We start from the raw sequence: 25,750 nt of genomic DNA, 5'->3' as shown, positions 1-25,750 counted from the left end.
GTGCTTTCACCCACATAGATTTATGTCTGTGCACAGTAGTAACATGTATATGTTTGTGTGTTTTAAGGGCATCCCCAATTTACTGTATTATAAGGACTTGGGTCTTTGGTCTTTTCATAGGTATGCTTCTGCGGGGAAAAAATCTAGTTTTAACAGTGCCCCTCTGGTTGAATTGAGATTATTTCGATGGGCCCAGGGCCATCATGTTACAGTTTACCTCTGCATAATTAAAGGACACTGCATAGCAGCGGCTGACATAAGGAACTCAATGAATGGCTAAGCTATCACCAGCTAAACAGATTGTTAACTAAAAGATGACCATCTTCACTTGATAAGTGGTGATCTTTTGTTCTTCTTCTATTGCCAAGGCAAACACTGTCTTTTATTTGTTTGTCTGTCTTTGCTTTTGATTGTGTGATCGAGTCAATATTACTTTTTGCATTCTACCTGCATTGTTGTAAACTTGTTTGTAATCCTTTTCTGATTTCGCATGTTCGAATATCAGATTAAGATTAAATATGTGTATTCTCCTTTCCTTTCAGCCCATATGTTCTCCTTCGCATGTTTTTGGATTTTTCACTGACAGCCTTCCTTTTGGAGATATCTTTGAGCTCTCTTGGCAGGGAACATGCTGTTTCAAAATGAGTTGCTGAAGCAACAGATTTTTCTTGTAGGTTGATGCAAGGCTAATCAAGGCCACTGTGCTTGATGGTGATGATATCAATTCTGCTCTTGACTTCCTTATTGAAGAAGGCATGCAACCTGATGAATTGAAGCTTGAAAAGGCTTGTGGTCTAGCCAGCAATAATGTTCATGTTGATGGCACCCTTCTAATGCATGCTGCTAAGAGACATCTTGTAATACCTAAGCGAGACGAACTCTATTCTACTGATTCATCTCATGACAAGCATGAAGAGTCCATTGTTTGGAAAGGGGGACTTGTAACCCCCAAGCCAGAAGATCCTTGTCCAAATGAAGGGCGGGAACTAGCTGATTTTTACAAGTCTGATTCTCAGAAAGAACAAGCAACCATGCAGGGGAATGAGCGAATAGAGTGGTGGGCAGCCACTTGGCCCAATGCCAGTGGGCCAAGAGGAGATGATGTATTGGATTCTCCTTCTTCAGTACAGACAGATTTAGAAGTAGAAGAGGAGGGAAGCTCCTCTTTGTGGAGTGACACAGAACTATATAATTCGATACCGCAGAAAGTTAATTGGCAACAACCAATTATAAAAATAGATTGCTCCTCTATTGACTCGGCACAATCTTCCTTGCTTGAAAAGGAAAACGGGTCCTCTTGGGGCAATGTCAGTGACTCGATGAAGTTTCATGATGGCTGCAAAAGCTTAGTTGAACTTGATCTGCCACTATCCCAGGATAGTTTTGAAGTTTTTTCTCCAATGGGTCTGGATGCAAACATGTCAGAGCAAGGAGGTCCCGTTAGGAGGCATACACAATTGTCAAAAGGTCATGCCAATGATGATGATAGGAAGCTTTCCCTCTGCTTAAGTGTCAATACGAGAAGAGATTGTGCAATCCAGGAGGGTTTACTCGAGACTTCTCGATACATTATTGACACTGAAGACTTGGATAAGTTGGTTGTTGAAGCTAAATGCCAAAAAGTAAGCGTTTTTTTCTGAAATTTTTCATTCAGCGTCATCATTGTTTTTCTTCCCAAGTTTTAAACTTCTTCAAGTTTGAAGCCTACAGCTGTGTAGTCTTTTGATCAGGAGAATGTGAGGAAAGGCATGGAAGATATTTACCTTTTAAGGCAGCAGACAGAGCAAGAAGAGTCAGCTGCCCAACAGGCTAAAGCTGAGGCCACACGTGGGGGTGCAGACATTCTTTTGAAGGTGGCGGATATGCGGAAGCAGATGCTGCGCGAAAGGGCCGAATATGACTTGGTAATCTCTCATTGAGGTGTGTGCTCTGCATGTATGTGTGCATACGTGTGGATGTGAGATTATGTGTGTGCCTTCAGTAAATGTGGGCTGAACGTTGACAAGCGGTCATTTTCTCTCTCGATTATCAATCACACATATTCATATTGTTTGTATAGCGTGCTGCGGAGGTTTATGGTGAAAGATCCGTTTTGTCAATGGAAGCTCGGGAGCTCAGATCAAGGCTGTTAGAGACACAGGCAGAGCAAGAAAGGGCTATGTCCTTGCTTGATTGTGTAAGCAGTGCGAATAAATTTACTTTTCAGTAGATGTCACTGCCACTCGATTGTTTAGAATAAGATTTTCAAGTTCATACGAATGAGATTTTACAGTTTGAAATTTTAGCTATTCTGGTGATGACTTGTAACGGTTTTTGGAGTTGTAGGTTCGTTGTACATTGACAGAACGGTTACAAAAAGCAGCCCAAGAAAAGAATTCTGCCATAGAGGAAGCAAAAATGAAGGAAGAATGTGCAAAAGAGCTTCTAGCACAGGAGGAAGGCTGTGCACGAACACTTGTCGAGGATTTCAAGGCCTTAGAGACAGAGGCAGAAACTTGCAGAAAGGTAGGGCTGATTATTTACATGAATCATACAAATCACCAGTTAGAAGCTGCTCATTTTCTATTCTTTGTTTTTCAGTTGAGGGAGTTTCTGATCGAGCGTGGGAACATTGTGGATTCATTACAGTGAGTACAAGTCTCTCTTAATTGTTTAGAGAATGTCTAGTCAACATGATTCGTAAATGCATGTGTCAACCTTTACCAGTTTATTTTGTCACCATGTGCTCATTTTGAAATGACAAATTAAGGGTTCTTTGCTCAGGAATGTATGCTTAATAGAACCCTTCGATGCGTCCTATGAGTTTGTTGAGCTACATAATCTGTAATGATAATGGTTGATGTTCCTGGGTACTTGGCAAACTAGACCACATTTGAGATAGGCCAGTGCAGAGTCATTGACATAAGAGGACTAGAGAGATTGACAAGGCAAGCTTGAGATTGGTCAACTCTGACCGATAACCCTAGGGGCCTTATTTACTTCCCATAGAAAGCTGTTTGACCCAGCCCAAATAAATCATGTCAAGCACATCAAATAAATAACTAATTAAATAGGCTAAATATTGAGCACGTTCACGCTCAATGCATAAGTCTAACACCCTCTCTGTAGCTCTTGAAATTGATGAAATAGGAAGCACATGGCAGCCTTGTGCTGTATTTTTTTATCAGAAGCTTTTTGTATCAGATGCTTTTGGCCAGTAGCCTCTAAATATGAGCCTTGGGGGAGACTTCTGGCATTCTTGCAGTTACCGATTTGGAGACAGTCTCTCCGATGTTGTATCTAAGAAATACCGAAAGGGGCGCCAACACTGTTTCTGGGAGTAGAAGTCTGCCACTCCGAGTCTACTGCGTGGACTCTCTCTCTCTCTCTCTCTCTCTCTCTCTCTCTCTCTCTCTCAGGTTGTGTCGAAGTGCTAAAGTTTGTTTCTGTTCTTTCAATTGGCACGTCGTGCCCTCTACGGTTATAGGAGGATTGGACTTGCTGGTTCCTTTCACTCTTGGAGGCCCCAGATTCGTGGTCTTGTTGTGTACCTTGGATTTGAGAGGGGTGTTAAGAGTTTTGGAGGCCAACTCCTGGGTTTTCCCTTCTAGATATTGTCAGTGAGGGCGGCTTTGTGGTTGTCTGAAGTTTCTGTACGCTGTACGAATGCCCATGTCGCAGAGTCGTACTGTATACATTCGTACGGCCAGACTTATACGAATACGGTCCAGCCTGTTTAAATTTTTTTGTGGCGTGTACCTTGAGCCTTTGGTCTTTGTGTCCACTCCCTAGGCCATTTTTCATAAGTTTGTTAGGCCCTTTAACCTTAGGCCTAGGTATAGTCCTAATCCATGAGGTAATTTGCAATGTTTTTTACGGTTTTGAAGTATTTTTTTAGTCATGAGGTAATTTGCATATATTTTTCATGGTTTTAAAGAGGTTTTTTAGAAAACGTACCCCATTTATCCAAATTGTATGATATGATCTGAAATACACCTTATTTTCCTGTGTGAAACCATACCGTACGACCATATAATGACAACCCTGTGGGCCGGCCTTGTGAGCCTTTTCAAGAGTCTTGGTATCATGGAGGATTTTCCAAGAGAAGAGTCACAAATGAAAAGACACATTTCATGGTGAAGAGACGCGACTTTAGACGTAAAGACACATCCTTTCGGCGAAGAGCTGCAACCATTCGATGAAGAGTCGCAACCGTGGAGCGAAAGGGTGTGACCTATCGTCGAAGGAGTGTGGCTTTTGGCGATAGGTACGTCTCTTGAGCTAAGGGTGGTGACCATCCAAGCATAGGGGTTCTCCTTGGCATGGCACTTTGCGTATCTGCAACTAGGAGTAGATGTAATATTGCAACATAGTCACAATCGTGACATTCTCTCCCTCTTTAAATAAACCCCAGGGTAGTTGTAGAAACTCTAGGAGAAAGAAATGTATTGTTGTAGTGCTTCTGCATCCAAAGCTCTTTCTGTTAAGTCCCACGTCATGGCACTGTTATTGACCATGACTATTTTGCCAAACTGAAAACTGATCATATTTGCAACTTGATTAGTGTCTTTGTCAAAGTCGTTTGTAACTTTGAGCTTTGTCCAATAAAAGATTGAATCTGTATCTGCTTCGAGTGAAATTATTGGTAAACTGACTTGAGTTTTCAGTTGAGTGATGATTGGTTTGTCTGGAATAGTAAAATTCTCTTGAAGGGATGTCGTAGACTTAGACAGAGTAGTATTTGGAGGTATTTCCATCTGTAAAGGTTTATCTGTGGAACAAGTTGTGTCCAAATATTCAATTGCAGCAATTGAAGTCGTGCTGCAAGATTCTGCATCTATTTTATCCTTTGCACCATTGAAGGTAAGGACTGGTATCTTCAAGTTTGAAAATTGTCATTCACCACTGCATTTGGTATCTGTTCAGAACAAAAGACTTTATTCTGCTAAGAAATGTCCGGAATCACGATCACCTCACGTGCAGGAGAGTGTACATAGTCGTCGTCGGCCATGGCGCACACGCAAGAAATTTGCCAGCGGCGCCAGAAGTAAGCAGGAGAGAGACAGCGTTGGAATTCTCGAATTGCTGGCTTTCTTCGTTTTTTATGTTTGTTTTAACGTTTTTTTGTTTAATGGCCCTACAATGATCAATCAATGTAAGTGAGTTCGCATGGGTTTTTAAAAAATTGGGTAAATTTTGGGGATTGGCCGGCCAAGTTGGGCGCCCTTAGTGGGTATAATAAAAACTTGCGCTGGCTTATAAGTGGGTTTTAATAAAAAAAAACCATGCGCTTCCTTGTATAAGTGACCTGAGTAGACATGCTACTAAAAGCTGCTAGTGTAAAGACTTCAGCGATTGGTGAGGAGGTGCCAGGCTAAAGGCACGCTTGGTGAAGAGGCATGGGAAGAGACAATTCAGCCGGCATGTTATGCGCCAAGAGGTGCGAGCATGAAGAGGCAGCAGCCAGCGTGGAAATGCAGCCTGCGTTTCAGAATTCAGCAGCGTTTCCAGAAATTCAGCCAACGCTCGTGAAAGGGTGTAATCCTCTGGGAAGGGGTGCCACGAAAGTGGAGGGGTGCCCTTTCGCGAAGAGGTGCCCTGGTGTCCTTTCACATGAAGGGGTGCGAGCGCAAAGGTTCAATTCAGCCAGCGATTCAGCAATTCGTTGATTTCAATAATCCAGCACTTGTGCACAATGGCATGTCACTCTGGGGAAGGGCGAGGGGTACTACCTTAGAAAAGGGCGCGTGAAGAGGCACCAACAGATGGGTTCTCGAAATGCACCGCGTACGTAGCCGACGCACATCTGTGTTCTGTCCTTCATTTATAGAATTGGAACAAAAAAATTCATGTTACCTTATACACGTATGCTTGTGTGTACCACCTTTCTTCTGCTTCCATACAATTCCGAGAACGGGGTAGAGTGTAGCGGCGAGGTTCGGGTCCCGGGGAAAAATTTTGCTGTGGATTCTAGGTACTAATCCTTAATTAAGTACTTAAACTCATGATTAAGACTTAAGAAACTTGAACTGTACTCAGAAACAAGACTCAGAAGACTTTGTGTTGATTGGTTGAAACTGAATACAATGGGCTCCTTTTATAGGAGACGAAGTCTCACAAATGAAAAGACACGTCTCATAGTGAAGAGACGCGACTTTAGACGTAAAGACACATCTTGTCGGCGAAGAGTTGCAACTATTGGATGAAGAGTCGCAACCGTAGAGTGAAAGGGTGTGACCAGTCATCGAAGGAGTGTGGCTTTTGGTGAATAGGCACGTCTCTTGAGCGAAGGGTCGTGACCATCTAAGCGTAGGGGTTCTCCTTGGCATGGCACTTTGCGTATCCGCTACTAGGAGTAGATGTAATACTGCAACATAGTCACAATCGTGACATTTTTGTTGGGTGTGCTATTTTTGTTATTTGATCTTCTATATTTTCATTACTTCCCTACTTCCCTATATGGCATTTTGGGGGGGGGGGGGGATAGGGGGGCAATTCTAGCATATTGTAGAGTTGTCAGCCTTTGAGTCTCTCTTGTGATCAGAGTTTGCCTCTCTCTCTCTCTCTCTGTGGTTTTTTCTTTCTTCTCCCCCCCCCACCCCCTTCCCCCCCTTCCCCCGTGCTCCCTTATCACCACAACTTCTTGACACAGAGCATTGCTCATTAAACAATCACAATCACATTCTTGATGCACTAAATCTCATCATTTGTATCATCTCATTGGTTGCATGCATACATACCAATGACCATCCCCACGAGTCAGTACAATTAGAAAGCATGCATCCGCACATATCCTAATTCACATTAGATTTCAGAATAACAGACTACACTCCTATAATTCACACTAGACATTTAGACGTAAATTGTCACAAAATGATGACGTGGCGTGCTCAACTGGAAAGGAATGGCCGAGAAGACAAGAGAAACTGAACCCAAAAGATGGCTGATGGGGCCTAAAGGATTAGGGTTTTAAAAATCTAACCCCCTGCAACTTAAAGAACTTAAAAGAGCACCGATCGAGGGGCCTGAACCCAATTTATTCTAAGCTTGAACTTTGGCTAAGCTTTCCGTAAATCGCACTGACATGTTGACGTAGCAAGCTATATGAAATTCTGCGTTTTGCACTGCAGGTGATGACATGGCAGATTGTACGGATTTTCGCTTTTTGCATTGCTAGCTGTGGGCAGTTTTACGTGGTGCTTTTGGTACGTGATGCTTTTGGGGGTACAATGCTTTTAGACTGAACGCTTTTAGGGCTCTGCTTTTGGACATCCCTCGTACTGCTTATAACTGGTGCCCTTTTGGACACTCCGGAAAACATCTGGACGCAGAGTCTCGGAGAGAGTTGGTCCCTCGGGAGTTGTACTTTGCGAGCATAATAATAAAGAAATACTAGAAGGGGCGTCAGTCTTTGGGGCCAGTGCGTCGTGTCGACTCTCCTTCTCTATTTAAGTTCAATGGTTTTGCAATTTTTGTTCGTGTGTTGCTATTGATTTCTCACTTGGAGTGTCCAAGCTTGTAACAACAGTATTGGAGCTCAAAACGATTCTTCTTCTACGGAGGATCCGATCCTTTCTACACACACATGGGTTCTCGTGGAGAATCAGATTAGGAACTAAAGAAATCAATGGAGATTTAGGCAAATTTTCAACAGGGAATTAGCCATGCTTTGAAACACAGATACACCCCCGAAATACCAAGGCTTCAGTGGCTTGACACGTCAGCAGTCTGTGACATCTCCCCTTCTTGAAAGAAACTAATCGTCCGCGATCACAACATATCTGCAAAACAACTCAAGTTAGCTCAAAAATAAGAGCAATCTCGACATCAATCGAGCTCGAAAAAAACGACTAGTTTTTCACTTTGAAACGTGCAACAGCGGTGATGGTAGTCCCAAGATACAACAATCACACTAGGCCTCCATGTTGAGAGATGTCGAAATTTTTTAAGGTTGTAGTCTGCTAGGGTTTCCATGTGGCAAGCCTTTCAGGATACCCTACTCTGACAGAAGTTGCAATCCGAAGGAAGATGTTCGAAGGCATGTAACTTGGGCAAAAATTTTCATGAAAGCTTGCCAAGTCCTTGGCGTGTGCGGCTTGGTAGCTATAGACATCCACCATTGCATGGCATTGCCTATGAGAAAAACAGTAGCTTGAAAAATCTTTGATTCTTCTCTTGCAGGTGATCTTTATGGCTTATGCCCTGTAAGACGTGATGAGCGCGCGGCGGTGTGTGCAAGTGATAGAGCACGCGAAGATGTGCAGGCCTTGAGACTTGAAGCGGAGGCATTGTGTGCAGAAGGGAAGCGCTAGCAGAACCAAGTGGGAGAGAGAGAGAGAGCTCACGTTTTTGGGGAAAACTCAATAATTGAGTTTTGGGTTTTCCCACTTTTATTATAAGTTACCTTTAAAAATGTGTCCAGGTTCATATTGAACTTGGACAAAGTATAAAAATGTACAAAAAGGGGTTATTTAGGTCTTTAACCCAACAACCTCCCACTTAAAGGCATAAATGACGCCTTTAAGTTAACCAACTCCCACCAGCTGTATGCAATGCTCATGTTGAGCCTTAGCAAGACTCTTGGTGAGAACATCTGCAGGGTTATCCTGTGTATGGATCTTAGTTAAGCTGACTAGACTATCCTCCAATACCTGTCGTATGAAGTGATACCGCACATCTATGTGTTTGGTACGCGCATGAAACATGGCATTTTTGGCTAAATAGACAGCACTCTGGCTATCACAACCCACAATGGGTGTATGAGCAGGCATGCCAAGTTCTTTTGCAAGTCTGCCCAACCAAATGGCCTCTTTTGAAGCCTCTGTGGCTGAAATATATTCAGCCTCAGTAGTACTCAATGCCACAATTTTCTATAACCTAGACTGCACCACCAACAATGGCAAATACATATCCACTGGTAGATTTCTTAGTATCCATGTCATCTGCCATGTCTGCATCACAATATCCCTGCAACTTTAAGTCACTTTTTCCATAACAGATACACTTTGATTGTGTACCTTTCAAATATCTCAGAATGCATTTGACAGCTTCCCAATGCGCTTTGCCAGGATTCGACATGTATCGACTAACAACTCCTACTGCATAAGCAATGTCGGGACGAGTGGCAACCATAGCATACATAAGAGAACCACAAGTTGATGCATAAGGGATTCCCTTCATTGCTTTCAATGCCACCTCATCCTTTGGGCAATCTGCTTTGCTAAGTTTTGTGTATGGAGGTAAAGGTACTCCAAGAGGCTTAGCATCAGCCATATTAAACCTATCAAGTACTTTTGCAATGTACCTTTCTTGAGATAAAAACAACAATTTCAGCTTTCTATCTCTTTTAATACGCATGCCCAAAATATGCTTTGCATCACCCAAATCCTTCATAGCAAATGTTGAATTTAGCTTACGTTTCAGAGCATAAAGACTAGTCTTATGTTTCTCGGCAAGCAGCATGTCATCAACATAGAGAACAAGTATGATGGGACTACCATCTTCATCCCTTTTCGTATACAAACAATGATCTGCATGGCTGCGTTTAAAGCCTTGAGACAGCATGAAAGTGTCAAACTTCGTATACCACTGTCGTGATGATTGTCTCAAACCATACAGAGCCCTTTTCAATTTGCATACAAGTTCCTCACGCGCAGGAACTACAAAACCTTCAGGTTGTTTCATGTATATGTCCTCTTCAATGTCACCGTGCAAAAACGCTGTCTTACATCCATTTGATTCAATTCCAAATCAAGAACCACAACGAGAGCAAAAAGGACACGTAAAGTTGTAAGCTTTACAACGGGAGAAAAGATTTCTTGAAAATCAATTCCTTCTTTTTGTGCATATCCTTTTGCAACCAATCTTGCCTTGTACTTTGGTTTTTCATCCACAATCTTAATCTTGTATACCCATTTGTTAGGAAGAGCTTTTCCCCCTTTAGGCAATGGCACAAGATCCCAAGTATCATTTGTATACAAGGATTTCATTTCCTCTTGCATTGCAAGCTCCCACTTACTGCTTGACTTACATGTCTTTGCCTCTTTATACGTAAGAGGCTCTCCCTCATCTGTCAACATAATGTAATGTAAAGAGAGATTATATCTACTCACAGTCCGTCTTGGACGAGTAGACCGCCTCACCCAATGATCCACATTATCCGGTAATGGGTCTACATCAAGTGACATAATAATATCATCAACAATGGGTTGCTGTACATCATTTTCAGCACCATTTTCAGCATTGTTTTGTAACTGCAAATGCCCTTCAGGAGCCTCAATTTGCTGTCCAACATCATTTGGCTCAAACCCACTGGATCATCTACATTTTCAGCCATATGTGGTGCATCCTGAGGGTAAAAAATAGGCCTAACAGGTGGTTGGTCATGCTGAAATTTGACCCTTTTATGGTCATGCTTTGAGGCACAATTGTTTTGAAGCAGCCTTGCCTCATTAAAAACAACATCCCGGTTGCGTACAACCCTTTTGAGTTGAGGTAACCAAATCCTGTAACCCATTTCGCCTTCTTCACCATATCCCATGAAAAGGCCTTTAATGGATTTAGCATCTAGTTTACTCCTCAACTGAGGTCTAACATGCACAAAAGCCTCGCAACCAAAAATGCGTAAGTGATCATATGAAGCAGGTTTGCCAGACCAAACCTCTTCAGGGATGTCACCTTTCAAAGACATGTGAGGGGATCGATTGCATACATGAACTGCAGTTTCAAAGCTTCTCCCCAAAATCCATGAGAGAGATTAGCTGTGGACAGCATGCATCTCACCCTCTCACAAAGTGTCCTATTGAATCTTTCAGCCACACCATTAGAAGAGGGACTGTATGGCACAGTAAGCTCCCTCTTAATGCCCAAATTCAAATTTTCACAAAATTTGTTAAATTCAGCACTTTTGAACTCCCCCCCATTGTCCGTAAGCAAGCATTTTAGCTTTCTACCTGATTGGGTGGTCACAAATGCATGAAATCTCTTAAACGTAGCAAAGGCTTCATCCTTAGATTTAAGCAAATAAACCAAAATTTTCCTAGAATGATCATCAACAAAGGAGACAAAATAGCATGCATCTCCCATAGACTTAGTAGGCATGCTACATACATCAGAATGTACAAGATCAAGCACACAAGATTTACGAGAGACGCCAGTGACATTCATTACAAAAGTCAAGCTTTGTGCCTTTAGTATCAAGCTTGTTCAAAGTACAAAGTTTAGAAAGGCCCTTTTGGCTCATATGGCCAAGCCTCTTGTGCCACAACTCCATGTGAGAGTTAATTTCAGCCAATGCAATAAACTTGCCCAACACAGCCTTTCCATGCATGCAGTAAAGTGTCCCTTTCTTTGTGCCCTTTACAATCAGCCTTGAGCCTTTAGTCATTTTCCATGATCCTCTCTCAAACAAGATGCTGTAACCATGCATATCCATTTGACCAACAGAAAGCAGACTCTTCTTGATTCCCGGCACATATCTAACATCATGCAGGGCAAGCTCATTTGTGCCATCTATGGAGAGATGCACAGTGCCAATACCCTCAATGGAACATGCATGATTGTTTCCAAGGTATACATGGCCACGCTTGCCTGCATCAAAAGTAGAGAAACACTCCTTGATAGGAGTCACATGAAATGAAGCACCGGAATCAACAATCCAAGTCTAGGATAATGCATCATTGACAGTCAACAAAGCATCAATAAGATCACTCTTGGTGATCTGCATTTCCTGTGAATGAACATTAAGAGAGGCATCAATGTCATAAGCATCATCATCTAACAAAGTGGCACACAAGATGTCCTCTACATCTGACAGCTCCTCAATCACAACACTAGAAGCCACATTGGCCTTCTCTTTGTCCTTTGAGATATCCTATGCATGTGTCTTGACTTCCTTCTTCTCTTTCTTTTTGTCTCCGCCATTCTTTTTCCGTTCTAACTTGGCTTTGTAGTACTTGCAATCGGGTTTCTTGTGACCTTTCCTGCCACACTGATAGCAAGTCACATCACCCTTGCCTTTGCTGGCATTTCCCCTTTCCTTACTCTTACTCTTACTCCTTTGTGCATAGGCATTCTTCTTTTCTGTCCTGCCTCTAACCATGTTGGCAGAGCTGCCTCCCTCTCCACTTGCTTTCCTCATGATTTCCTCATTCAAGATAGAACCCCTAACACCATCAAAAGTCAAATTGGGGTTATTGGACAATGAAACCACCAATGTTTCCCATGACTCAGGTAAGGTCATAGTAAGAAGATAGCTTTTAGCTTATCATTAAAAGGGGGCAAGCCTGAATCTTGTAACTGCGACAAAGTACCTGCGAGAACGACAAGTGCTCTGCAGCACTCTTGGACTCATCTGGTTGCATGCCAACAAGTTTTCGCATCAAATGCACTTGGTTGACTGGTGTTGTATTCTCATACATTCCCTTTAACTTCTCCCACACATCAAAAGCACTTGTGAGACCTTTCACATCAATGACTGTCTCATCGGTCATGGCCATTTTAATGTATATAACAGCCTTCCTGTTCAGGCTAACCCATGCTTCATCCGTCATATTCTGTGGCTTTACCTGTTAAAGTGCCCCTTCACAATCCGTAAGAAATAGGATTCCCTGGATCCTTTCTTTCCAAAGGTCGAAGCTTGTTCCATCTAACCTCCTAATCTCGAAGAGATTCTTCACATCCGAAGAAGATGAGGCCATAGTTGCACGAATAAAATTTTTGGGCAAAATGCACAAAGACCTGAGTATAGCCTCACTAAGGTGTGCACTACAGCTCTAAATGGTCACAGGAGCAATTTGGGGCAAAATAGGTCGATTTAGGCACAAAAAACAATTCCTGAAATTTATGCGTAGGAAATTTCAGCGAGCGAATTTGTGCTCAAAAACAACAATTTTAGTTGTTTTTAACCTCACAGAACATACATAAGGCTAATGCACAGCCTTTAGAAGCATGTAAGAGCAAAAGCCCTAATTTGTAGCATCAAATTGTATGAAATTGAGCCACAAATGGTCATACATAGCCAAACTTTGTCAAACATGCGTAGATTGCTTCAATTTGCACTTCCCCTAATGTAGTCGCATCATAAAAACACTTGGAAAAACCTGCGTAAATCTGAAATTTGCTCAAAACACCTGTTTTAGGACCTGCTTTTCGGTAATTTCAGTGTTTTCGAGTAGCCGAGACTTAGCAAAAGTGTTCCCACACCTTAATACATCATTTGCAAAACCTGTATTTTGCTGTCATAACCTGTAATTTGCTGGTTTTGACCTAATTTCAGCCTGTTTTAGGTCAATTTGACTTGCCGGGAGCTCTCTAGTGTCCGGGGACGAGTCCTTTGGCGATGAAATTGCAAAATCTGGCGTGAAAGTTGACCTCCTTGGCTAAAAATCAGTGTTTGCAGGTTTGGGAGCAAACCCTAATTGGGCTATGATACCAGTTGATGAGCGTGCGGCGGTGTGTGCAAGTGATAGAGCGCGCGAAGATGTGCAGGCCTTGAGGCTTGAAGCGGAGGCACTGTGCTGCAGAAGGGAAGCGCTAGCAGAACCAAGAGGGAGAGAGAGAGAGCTCACGTTTTTAGGGAAAACTCAATAATTGAGTTTTGGGTTTTCCCACTTTTATTATAAGTGACCTTTAAAAAATCTTGGACAAAGTATAAAAATGTACAAAAAGGGGTTATTTAGGCCTTTAACCCAACAAGACGGAGTGATGAAGACGGGAGCGTGCCCGATACGTGATGAACTAAGGGTGGGAGTGGCTAATAAGTCTGAGGTCGGGACACGAAGATACTTTAATAAGCTCTTGTAAAACTTGGAAGCACCATCTTGCTCGGTCTGCTCTTTGGTAAGACCGATATGCTTTCAGAAAAACACACGTGCTCTGATACCACTGTAATCGAGATGGGCACCCTGAGAGAGCATTGTCCCCAAACCTTGGCGCCCCTTTCGGTATTTCTTTATATTACTTGAACTCAATACAATGCCGATACTCACTCTCTGCACCTTCACCCTGAAGAGTGCCAGAGAATGAGCCCTTTGCATATATTTAAAGGCCCTTGGCCTTGAAAAGCAGTTACATGAAAAGCTTCAAACTCAAAAGCATATGGTCTTAAACAGCATCTTGTCCAAAAGCTGTCAGCGCAAACTGTGGAAATTGATACAACCTGCCACGTTAGTAGTCAACGTAAACGCAGAAATCCGTACAGATGCCAAGTCAGCACTCGTAAAATCGGGAAATCCGTATAGGCCTGCCACGACAGCAGCTGGCTGCGCATTCTTCCGAGTGTGTGTCCTGCTTGGTTTTAATGTCTTTAGTCACTTTGGGCCCCATCAGACGGGGTCCATAAGTTGGCGGGAACTCCTCTTTAGTAATAGGCTACTTGTCAAGACTTTGCAAGTTGGTAAAACTTCTTCTGCTTCTTCTTCAAGGGTTTAGGCCCCTCAGCCGGGATCTGCAGGTTGGCTCCATTCTTCAATGGCTTGACATGTCAGCAGTTTGTGATAGGGATTTTACACCAATTGAGTAAACACATTCACAACATCAACCAACTGTGTTCTGAATGCATCCTCGTCAAGTTGCCTAGTCATAAACCCTTGAACTTGTGGAGCATTCACATCAATGAAAGGCACGGACATAGTGGTTGCTCTGAACTCTTGCCAACCTCAAACACTGGAGGAACAATCTGTCTGTCGTGTGAAGAGGAACCCTCTTCCCTAGTGTCATTCGTCCTGTGAGCCATAGTGTAATTTTAAGTTCCTGTGCTTTGTGTCTTCACCCGAAATAGACAAAGGCTCACTTCTTGAGAAAAAAGTGATGTCTTGGCGACGGAACCATGAAACCGGCCTGTAGACTCACTAAAGGGCGATGGACTTTGGCTTTCACCCAATCTTAACTTTACGGGACAAAGGAACTTCACAAGGAAACGTTTGACTGGAATTCATCACTTCAAAACAAATCACAACTTGGCAGCTAGAGTGCTCCCAAGTAGATAGTGACACCGCGTTGGCCTCAAAGGTTGGCGCCCCTTTCGGTATTTCTTTATCCAATTAAACTTTGGAGAAAAACTTGTAAACTCCTACGTGCTGTCCCTCTTTTATTGGGCTGAAAATGACCTACTCTAGCCCAATTTCGGCAGCATAACGACATTCTTTTATCCAATTAAATTTCGGAGAAAAACTTGTAAACTCCTACGTGCTCTCTTGTCACAAACTGACAAAGACATTCAAAATAAAGCAAGACCCACACACACACGCGCGCGTGGATTGATGACATGGCAGCTGTACGGACATGCCTAAAATTTCACTGACAGTGCTGACGTGGTAGATTTCCGCAAAACGCGTTGGCAGTGCTGACGTGGCAGTTGTACGGATTTCCGCAAATCGTGCAAGCAGATTTTGGGCATCGCTTTTGACCTAGATGCTTTTGAGTTTGAAGGCTTTTCATGTAAACTGCTTTTGGGGCCTAGGGCCTTTAAATATGAGGCCATGGGCTCATTCTCGTGCATGCTTCCTGGAGAAGGTGCAAAGTCTGGATTACCAGCTTGTACTGTGTTGATGCAATATAAAGAAATACCGAAAGGGGTGCCAAGGTTTGGGGCCAATATTCTGGGGTGGAATTCCGCCACTCCGTGTCGCGTGTCCTCTCTCTCTCTCTCTCAGTTCAATTGTTATCGAAGTGCTAAAAGTTTGTTCAGTCTATTCTTTTCTACTGGCACCTGGTGCCCGTCTTGTGACGATGGTATTAGAGCATCATGCGTGTGCTTTTCTGAAAGCATACCGGTCCTACAAAGAGCAGACAGAGCATACTTAAGACTACTGGAATTTTATCCGAAGAAGCTTCGTGCCCCGACCCCGAACTCATTAGCCACTCCCACCCTTACTTCATCGCGCATCGGGCGCGCTCCCGTCTTCACTGCTCATGTCTTACATGGCATAAGCCAAAAAAAAGATCACTTGCAAGAGAGGGATCCAAGATTTGTTTCGAGTCACTGTTTTTCTCAAAAGCAGTGCCATGAAAATATTGATGTGTGTAGCTACCAAGCCGCACACTCTAGGGACTTGGCAAGCTTTCAAGAAAATTTTTGCCTGAAGTTATATGGTTTCTGGCAGCTTCTGGCAGAATGGGGTATCCTGAAATGCTTGCCATGGAAACCCTAGCAGATTATACCTTGAAATCTCTAGACATCTCTCAGTAGATGTCTCTTCTCGAGTTGATAACCTTGGAGGTCCAGTGTGATTGCTATGTCCTGGGACTACCATCGCTGCCAAAGAAACACTATCTGTCCAAGAGCTTATGGACCATGCTGTGCTATGACCTTATGGAATGAATCTAGCGCTATTTTTTGGTGCAGGTTACAGATGGAAAGTCAGTCGACTTTTCGAGCTCAATTGATGTCGAGATTGCTTTTTAAGTTTGAAATCTGTTTGAGAACTTGTTTGGTGATTGTGTTGGAATTTGTTTGAAATGGATGGTATCTGTTTTGGACCTGTTTTGGTGCCGATTTGAAATGTTTGACTCTGGTTTTAAACTGGTTTCATTGATTGGTGATTTTACTCCCGGGTGGAGTAGTGACAAATGATGTTTGAGAATGCTTGCTCATTCATACTCATGGCCCGGACTCTTGTGGTTATTTGCAGGGGAGTATTGAATGATTGAAAAGTGTTGTTTTTACTCATGGCCCGGACCCTTGTGGTTATTTACGGGGGGAGTTTGTTGTTGTTACTCATGACCCGGACCTGCATGGTTATTTACGGGGGGAGTATTAAGAAGTCTGAGCAGTGGTTACTCTCAGCACCTCCAAACGACGCAGGCTGCGGTCTGGGGGGCGTTTGGTTGTAAAAGGCCTCTATATCTCATGGCCCGGACCTTTTTACGTTATTTGCGGGAGGAGTGATGAGGGAGTCGTTGAACAGCTCATGGCTTGGACCTGGATGGAGTGTTCATCGGCGGCTTTATGTTTCTATGTCTTGTAACATGCATATGTGAGCATTTGTGTTGCATTGTGATGTGCCAACCATTGAACATTCCTAATTGGATGAGATTGCTTGGGTATGTAATTTTAGTGCATCAAGACACCCACGGAAGATCAGTGCGGTCTGGGTGTGATGGCTAATTTTATTACGCTGGAATTTCAAGAGTTCCGATATGGACGAAAGGAGAAGCCAACTCCTTGATCAAAAGAGCCGAAAGGAGAAGCTAACTCCAAAAAAAAAAAAAAAGCAAATTGATTGTCCCTCGGAATGATCCTTGGAAATTTTTGAGCTAATTTGAGTTGTTTTGCAGATATGTTGTAATCGCGGACGATTACTCTCTTTCAAGAAGGGGGGATGTCACAAACTGTTGACGTGTCAAAGCCCTGAAGAATGGAGCCAACTTGCAGATCCCGGCCGGGGGCTTTAACCCTAAGAAGAGTAAGCAACGGAAGAAGAAGTCCTACCAACTTATGGGACCCCGTCCGATGGGGCCCAAGTGACATAAAGACATTCAGAATAAAGCAGGACCCACACACACGCGCACGCGTGGACCGATGACGTGGCAATTGTACGGATATGCCTAAACTTCCGCTTACAATGCCGACGTGGCAGATTTCCGCAAAACGCGTTGGCAGATTTTGGACATTTCTCTTAGACCAGATGCTTTTGAGTTTGAAGGCTTTTCATGTAAACTGCCTTTGGGGCCTAGGGCCTTTAAATATGAGGCCATGGGCTCATTCTCGGGCATGCTTTCTGGAGAAGATGTAGAGTCTGGAGTACCGGCTTGTATTGTGTTGATGCAATATAAAGAAATACCGAAAGGGGCGCCAAGGTTTGTGGCCAATACTCTTTGGGGTGGAATTTCGCCACTTCGTGTGGCGTGTCGTCTCTCTCTCAGTTCAGTTGTTATTGAAGTGCTAAAAGTTTGTTCAATCTGTTCTTTTCTATTGGCACGTGGTGCCCGCATTGTGGCAGTCCCACTTTTATTGGGCAGAAAATGGCCTACTCTAGTCCAATTTCAGCAGCATAATGACAATAGAAGGCTTTACAGACAAAATCCCCATGCAGTAGGTGACTTCCCGTTCGCATTAGAGCACTTCGACAAACCTAGTGAGAAGATGCACCACGGTGAAATCTCTGTTTTTTTGCCTCTAAAATGCACCGAAACACCTGTTTTGCAATTCCCTAGCTTCCCCGAAGCTCTTGGGACTTTTTGGCATAAAAAAGGGTCGAAACCCTAAATCTGCAGAAAATTACAGCAAGCTGCAATTCTCTGTTTTGGGCTCCATTTCGTGTGGCGGTTGCATCCGTAGAAAGCCCTTGAGTCCCCGCACGCGTACTTCTTCTTTGATTTGGACGAGATTCCTCGTGAGAAATCTCTTTGAATCAACCTGTACCTGTTCGTGGGAATAGCAGTCACAGCTAATTCGGTATGTGCACAAGAGCCTCTTGCCTTGGCAATGGTGCATAAACCCACAAAACTGTACATATAGATAAATAGCCCTTGAGCTGGGCATCACGTTTGTGTATTCAAAAGGGGAGAGGTGTGCACGAGAGCAGAATCATTGTGCTACATAAGACAGAGGAGAAGGCAAGCTTTCCATTAAAGCTGTAAACCTGCACACACACTGTAGTCACTTATGAAGCTCAAATCAGCCTCTCCTCCTTCTCTACTCGAGTTTGGGCGCTCCCTCAACTCTGGTGTCCTTGCAGATTGATCACATACTGCCAAGTGTCCGGTTTGCCCTTTTGAGTTAATTTGCTAGTACCCATGCACTTATAAAGTGTCTCATGGGGCTAAATGACTTTGAACTGAGCCTAGCCATCCATTTACTACTTGGGTTCCAGTGCCGATCAGCCTCACCATCTCGTGGTGACCTTACCTTCAATGTTGCGAGTGAAACTCTCGGCCATCGACCGCTTCAAAGTGGCCGTACACTGTCGGGCCATTTGTGACTTGAACAAGAGGGTCCCAAAAATTAAATAAAAATCAAGGGAAAGAAACCAACAACTAAAGTTAGTGGTTGTCACAGCTTCGTGACAGCCGATGGTTCATCAGAACATTCCGACGATTGAGATTGAAATGCTGGCGGACTGAAACCGGCCCGTGGTGGGGCGGTAGGCGTTGGCTTTCACCCGAAATTCTTTACTTTAGACACACACACAGAGCACTTTGCAAAGATAACCTGCAACGGGAATTAACACTTGAATACACACACGGCTCGGAAGCTAGAATGCCCCGAGCAAACGCCGACAACCTGTAGGCCCCAAAATTGGCGCCCCTTTCGGCATTTCTTTATTCTTTAATAGAGGGAATAAAACCTGTGATCTCCTACGAGCTGCCCCGCACAATCTAGGCTGTTCTGGCCCGATTTCGGCAGCATAACTGTACCAGGACGCTTCACAGCCAGTATTCCCACGCAATAGGTGACTTTCCCGACGCATATGGACACTTTGCAAAACCTGGCGAGAATCTGTAGCTCGCTGAATTCTCTGTTTTCTGCCCCGAAAATGCGCCAGTTCACCTGTACAGTGGTCCCCTCGCGTCCCCAAACCTCTTGGGGGTATTAGGGTCCGTTTAGGGCCGAAACCCTAAACCTGCAAAAATACACAGCAGGCTGTAATTCCCTGTTTTGGGCTCCGTTTCGCGTGCCGGTCGCATCTATAGCAAGACCTCGAGCTCCCGCACCTGTAGGGCTACTTGCCCTTTGAATCGGACGAGATTTCTGACGTGAAACCTCTCCGAATTCACCTGTAACCTGCGGGGATTAGCCGCTATCTAATCTAGTACCTGTGCAAGAGGCTCTTGCCTCGGCAATCGCGCATGAACCCACATAACTGTACATTGGTCAAATGAAAAGCCCACTAGTGGGGCATAACGTACTGCTCGTAGGGGAGAGAGAGAGCAATACATAGCATGCAGGGCATCACTCCTGGCACCGCACTGTACATAAGGGGGAAAGGATGCACTCCATAGCTCTTAACCTGTGGTGGAGCAAAGAGCAAATGAGGCCTCTCCCAGCATCAAATTCAGCGTCAACTCTTCTTGCATGAGGAAAGTGCACCAAAGTGTGCCACTTGGCGCATTTACAAGCATTTTCACGTTTCGGGTTCGCCGCTTAAAAATCTCCCGACTGGTCGCCCAGTTGACTTCGCGGCAGAGTTGTAAAATGTTCCCCTAGTCATACCGGAGGTAATGACGCGAACACATTTCATGGCCCAAAATAGCAATTCCCTAAATTTTAGGAAATGATTCCGTTGGGCTCTCTGTGGTCATCTGACCATCTATCCTCATTGGGACCGCATCCAAAAGTGCAATGTGGCCCAACTGTCGGATACTTTCTGTTGGCAGTCACACCTTGACTTTAGGCCTTTATTGAGTTCACTTCCTAGTATCCACCAACTTGCTAAGTGCGACGGGGGGACCTATATGATCTTGCTCTGAGCCTAGACATCCTCTTACCATACGAATTCCAGTGCCGACCACTACCCATCTGCGGGTGAAACTACTGTTCACATTGGCCATGCAATGTCCGACCGTTTGCTACTTCAAGAAGAGGGTCTCAAAAATAAAACAAAACCCCTTGGAAAGAAACCAACAACTAAAGTTAGCAGTTGCCACGTCCCCGTGACATACCCCCCTCTTGAAATCGCAAACGTCCTCGATTGCATACCATAAATATAGGCCACTGATGATCTTGTGCTATCAACACTCTTTTATCATCGCATGTATCCGCAAGAAAGGTCATAACACATAGATACAAATGACTTAATGAGGCCTTCATACTTTTGTCATTTCCATCTATTACACTGAATTCATATGTACATTTGATGTACTAGCTCTATCATTACCCCTCCTTTGCACACATTGGGTTGGGGCATAAGTAGGCTGTAACCCAAAGACTTCAAGGTAAAGCTGCAATACATTTGGTGACTCTGACAGTTCATGCTCTTCCATCCACTTTGCATCCATAGGCGGATAGTTCTTGAACTTCACCAAATAGCGTCTTGCAACTTGTCCTTTAACTTTTCTGTCCTTATGTGCCAAAGCTTGCTCAGGTACCAGGTTCTCATCAAGTTCCTCAACTTTTGGTTGATCCTCATCTAGCATATCTTCTGGCACATCATCCACGAAGGGTCTTAGAAGATTCACGTGAAACTCATTATGAATCTTCCACGCATCAGGCAATTTCAGCTTGTAAGCCACATCGCTGATCTTGTCAAGCACTTGAAAAGGCCCATAGTAACGCATGCTGAGCTTAGGAAACAGCCGTTCCTTGCCCTTCATCTTCTTTAATCTTGCCTTTTCGAACCTTAACAGAACCCAAGCACCAGGTGATAATAGCAATTCACGACGGTGACGATCAGTAGCCTTTTTCTGCTTTGCCTGAGTCTTCTCCAAGGCAACTTTAATTTTCTTATACATCTCATCCATGTTCTCAACATATCGATCTGCCTCAAAGATCTTGTCCTTCGTATGCAAAATGGGAGGGACCTTTTTGCCGCCTTCAACAATCTTAAAAGGTGCTTTGCCAGTAGACGAATGCACCGTATTATTGTACGCATACTCAAGCATAGGCAAATGCTGTTCCCACTTGCCCTTATTATCTGACACATAGCATTTCAGCAGATCTAGGACAATAGAATTAGCCTCTTCTGATTGTCCGTCAGTTTGTGGATGAAACGAAGATGAGAACTTGAGCGTAGTGCCCCTGTTCTCAAACAATCCTCTCCAGAACAAACTAGTCATGCGAGGATCACGATCACTGATAATCGATTGTGGCATACCATGGTACTTAAACACATTGTACATGAACAAGTGTGCCATCTGATCAGATTTTATCTTCTTCCTGACAAGGATAAAATGGGCCTGCTTGTTGAACCTGCAGATAATGGTCCATATACCATCATTCCCTGTTGGCGTTCTTGGAAGATCAAAGATAAAGTCCATAGCAATGCTTTCCCATGGCTTAACGGAATTGACAGTGGTTGTAACAACCCTGGTGCGTTTTGCCTGTCAAACTTGACCTTTTGGCAAACTATGCATGCTTGCACAAAGACATCCACATCTCTCTTCAAGGTAGGCCAATAGAAGAATGTCTCTACCGCTTTAACTGTTGCATCAATGCCACGATGCCCTGCATACGGTGGGACATGACTCTCTTCCATGACCTTATGTTGCAGCGGGCTAGTGACACAAAGTCTGCCATGCATCATCATTAAACCATCTCTGAGGAGGTATTGCTCGTGATGTTGCCCCTCTTGTAACTGTTCAAAGACCCTTGCAAAATCTTCATCAGCAGTATACTGTTCCTTCATGTCATCTAACTCATGATGATAAGGAATTGACACAGCTGAAATTTGTGGCTTTCTTGATAACGCATCAGCCACAACATTCTTCTTGCCTTCCACATGCATAATCTGGAAGTGGAACATGGAAAGAATGTTGCCCATCGCATATGCTTTTCGGATAACTTTGACTGTGTCAAGAAGTATCGCAAGGTCTGATGATCTGTTTGGACAACAAAATCAACACCTAAGAGGTAGTGCTTCCAGCTAGAAAGCGCATGAATCACGGCCAAGAGCTCTTTCTCATAGACTTGCATAGTCCTCTCTGGCCCTTGCAAAATTCGGCTTCATAAGCTACTACCCATCCATCTTGCATTAGCACTGCTCCGATGCTACTGCCACACGCGTCACACTGGACCACAAATGACTTCCTGAGATCTGGCAAAACAATAACTGGATCTGAAGTCAACTTTTCCTTTAAGAGACTAAAAGCTGAAATCTCTTTTTGGGTCCATCTGAAAGTGACCTCTTTCTTTTGCAAAGCGGGAAGAGACGATGCTATCTCTGCAAAATTTGTGATAAACCTTCTATAGTAGGAACAAAATCCCAAGAAGCTTCTGACATCGTGCACAGTCTTCAAGTCTGGCCATGTCTTGATAGCTTCAACCTTTGCGGGATCCATTCTAACACCATCCTATGAGACTATGTGGCCAAGAAAGTGGATCTCTTCGAGGAAGAATTCACTTTTCTTAGGATTGACAAGTAACCTGTGACTGCGTAGCTCTTCGAATACAATGGTCAAGTGACGCCTATGCTCCTCTTCATTCTTCGAATACACTATCATGTCATCGAAGAACGTTCCAACAAACTGTTGATGCGAGCGGAAAATCCGGTCCATCATTCTGTTGAACGTGGCAGGAGCATTTGTTAGCCCAAACGGCATCACTAGAAACTCATAAAGACCAAATGTCGTTCTAAACGCAGTCTTGTGCACATCCTCTGGCCTTATACGAATCTGATGGTACCCACTCTTAAGGTCTATCCTTCTGAAAATTGCAGCACCCTCTAGACGATCGAGAATATATATCATCAATTCTAGGAATAGGAAACCTATTCTTGATGGTATTCTTATTCAACGCACGGTAATCAATACACATGCGCCATGAGCCATCCTTCTTCTGCACTAGGAGCACTGGGGAGCAAAAGGGTGAAGAACTAGGTTGAATCAGGCCCTTCTCTAATAACTCCTCAACCTGGCCCATAATCTCTTTCTGCTGCGCCGCACTAACTCTGTAGGGAGGCCTATTTGGTGGGCTACACCCTGGCACCAAATCTATCTGATGGTCCTCAGGTCTCTCTGGCGGCAATTGCGACGGTAATGAATCAGAAAAGCAGTCACTAAACTTTTGCAAAAATGCTGACCTTTCTTTATCTAACACAGATAAATTTGATTGATCACCATCTGAGACATCACGTGCAAAAATCAAGTACACAGAAAGATGATTCTTTATTAGAGAAGTGATAGTAGAAGCAGATACAATAGGGACTGACTCTCCTTTAAGCTTTACATCCAAGATGTGAGTTTTGCCCCTATGGTGTACAGTGATCTTTTTGTTGTAGGCATCCAAGACTCCATGCACTCGGAACATCCACGGGATCCCCAACAAGGCGTCACAACCTTCCAACGGCATGATGTAGAACTCTTTTGTTTCCACATACGACTGAATATGCAGATGCAGTTTTCCAATAATGGGAGTAACACACTCTGAGTGGCCAGGACATGCCAACCCTGCCTCTGCTGTTTACCCCATCTCTTCAGCTCTGATGCCCAACTTCATAGCTAACTCTGGTGAGATAAAGTTGGCTTTGGCACCTGGATCAAAGAAGATGAGTGCCGTCCGATCCCTAACTTTACCCCATGCCCTGCATAACTCACTGGCATCTGTGCTGGGCCTGTCACCCACCATGTCTGACACTAAACCTGCCGTGGGTTTAGGATTCTTGCCTTTCTGGTCTTCTTTATCCTCTGAGTCAGCGGGTCTTTTCCTTTGTGGACAATTGATAGAAAAGTGACCAGGCTGCTCGCATATAAAGCATTTGTTCTCAACCATTAGGACCTCTTTTCCTCGAGCGACCTGCGCACAAAAGGCTTCCTTTTCTGTTTCTTTGCCTGCGCTCCAGAAGTCCCGGTTGAATCCTTGTCTTTGGTGGCCTTTTCTGACCCTTGTGACGCACCAGGAGCCCTTTTCACAAAGGGCTTCTTCGCTGAATTTTTCTTTTGCTGCCCTCCTTTTTCATTGCTCGGAAATCCACTGTCCTCTCCTTTCAACAAGGCAAGACCAGTGTTCGCAACTTCCATAAGCTGAGTGAGGGTAGCCACTCTGTTCTTTGTAGAGTAATCGTGAAGCCCTTCAAGCAGCCCACAAGAGTACTTCTCTATCTGCTTTGTCAATGGCACAAATCTGTAGGAGGTCACTGAGAGTAACGCTTTACGAAACCTCCTATTGTACTCCAGCAAGCTCTTGCACGAAGTTGAAGTAAGCTGGTGCCAATCTGTCATGACGTCGGCTTCAAATTCATTTGATAGCCAAGCAGATGCAAACATTTGCTTGAAGTAAACCCAAGTGGCGGGTGCTTGTCCTTGCATTAACAATGTCATCCACCATGTAAGCGCATTGTCCTTTAAGAAAGTGGCAGCTTTCCTGACCTTCGAGGCCTCTGTAAAATTCCCTCCCGCATAAGCTGTATCAAATTGTTGGAGGAAGGTAAGAGCCTTCGTCTTATCCTCGAAACCACTGAAGGTACTGAACTTTACAGCTGCACCACCTTCTTTGTAAGCCTTCGGCTTCTCTAGTGCCCCCAAGTTGTCATAAGGGATGGTCTACAACATGGGCACTGTAGTAGGCATGATCGGCACATCTTGGCCATTCACATTTTGCGTCAGAGGTGCAATATCTGGCTGCTGTCCAGAAAAACCAGCCATGCCAAAATGACCCTGTGGCACCCCAAACTGGCCCTGGTTGCGCTGAAAACCTTGCTGCATGTCGATACTACCATACATGGGGTTTGGCATGATGCCTTGCATACCCCCAAACACTGTTTCGGGCATGTACGGCTGACTTCCAGGCGCATAACCAGCCATATTTTGGAACACTGATCCACCCCCGAAGTACCCAGGATGTACCGTGGGTGGTGGAAAAACTGAGTGCATAGCCTGGTATCCAGTTCCTTGTCCATTCAAGACAGCATGCTGGCTCTAAAAGGTGGCGGGCTGAACTGGCATAACCTGTGGAATAGGCGCTCTAGCCACCTGTTCAAGCACAGGAGGAACCTGTTTTGGAGCCCCCGACTCCGCAACATGCGAGTGTTCCTTATCCTCCTGAGCCGCATGAAGTACCTGGGCTTGAACCTCAACAAGCTCCGTACACGGCGTAGGTTTCCTATTTTGCTGTTGCACTGGTGGCGCTTGCAAGAACTCCATAAACCTTGGATTCTGCACCAGCTGCGAAAAGACA

At 44.1% G+C, this 25,750-nt stretch overlaps 1 protein-coding gene across 5 annotated transcripts in view; it reads left to right on the top strand.

Annotated features, from left to right (window-relative positions):
- The window catches only part of LOC147442473 (uncharacterized), a 46,152-nt gene that overhangs the window by 1,061 nt on the left and 19,341 nt on the right, over window positions 1–25,750 (top strand). For 4 of the 5 annotated variants that reach the window (XM_086528628.1, XM_086528630.1, XM_086528629.1 and 1 more), the window contains 5 exons: window positions 675–1,622; window positions 1,719–1,904; window positions 2,060–2,176; window positions 2,326–2,505; window positions 2,581–2,627. In XM_086528628.1, coding sequence (XP_086384754.1) covers window positions 675–1,622; window positions 1,719–1,904; window positions 2,060–2,176; window positions 2,326–2,505; window positions 2,581–2,627 — 1,478 coding nt within the window. The remainder of the gene's footprint in view (window positions 1–674; window positions 1,623–1,718; window positions 1,905–2,059; window positions 2,177–2,325; window positions 2,506–2,580; window positions 2,628–25,750) is intronic. The other variant, XM_086528632.1, reaches the window with a different exon arrangement.

Source organism: Adiantum capillus-veneris, chromosome 14, assembly GCF_014529385.1.
Source record: "Adiantum capillus-veneris isolate H3 chromosome 14, ASM1452938v2, whole genome shotgun sequence".
NCBI classification, from domain to species: Eukaryota; Viridiplantae; Streptophyta; class Polypodiopsida; order Polypodiales; family Pteridaceae; genus Adiantum; species Adiantum capillus-veneris.
This window is presented reverse-complemented; position numbering and strand designations above follow the sequence as displayed.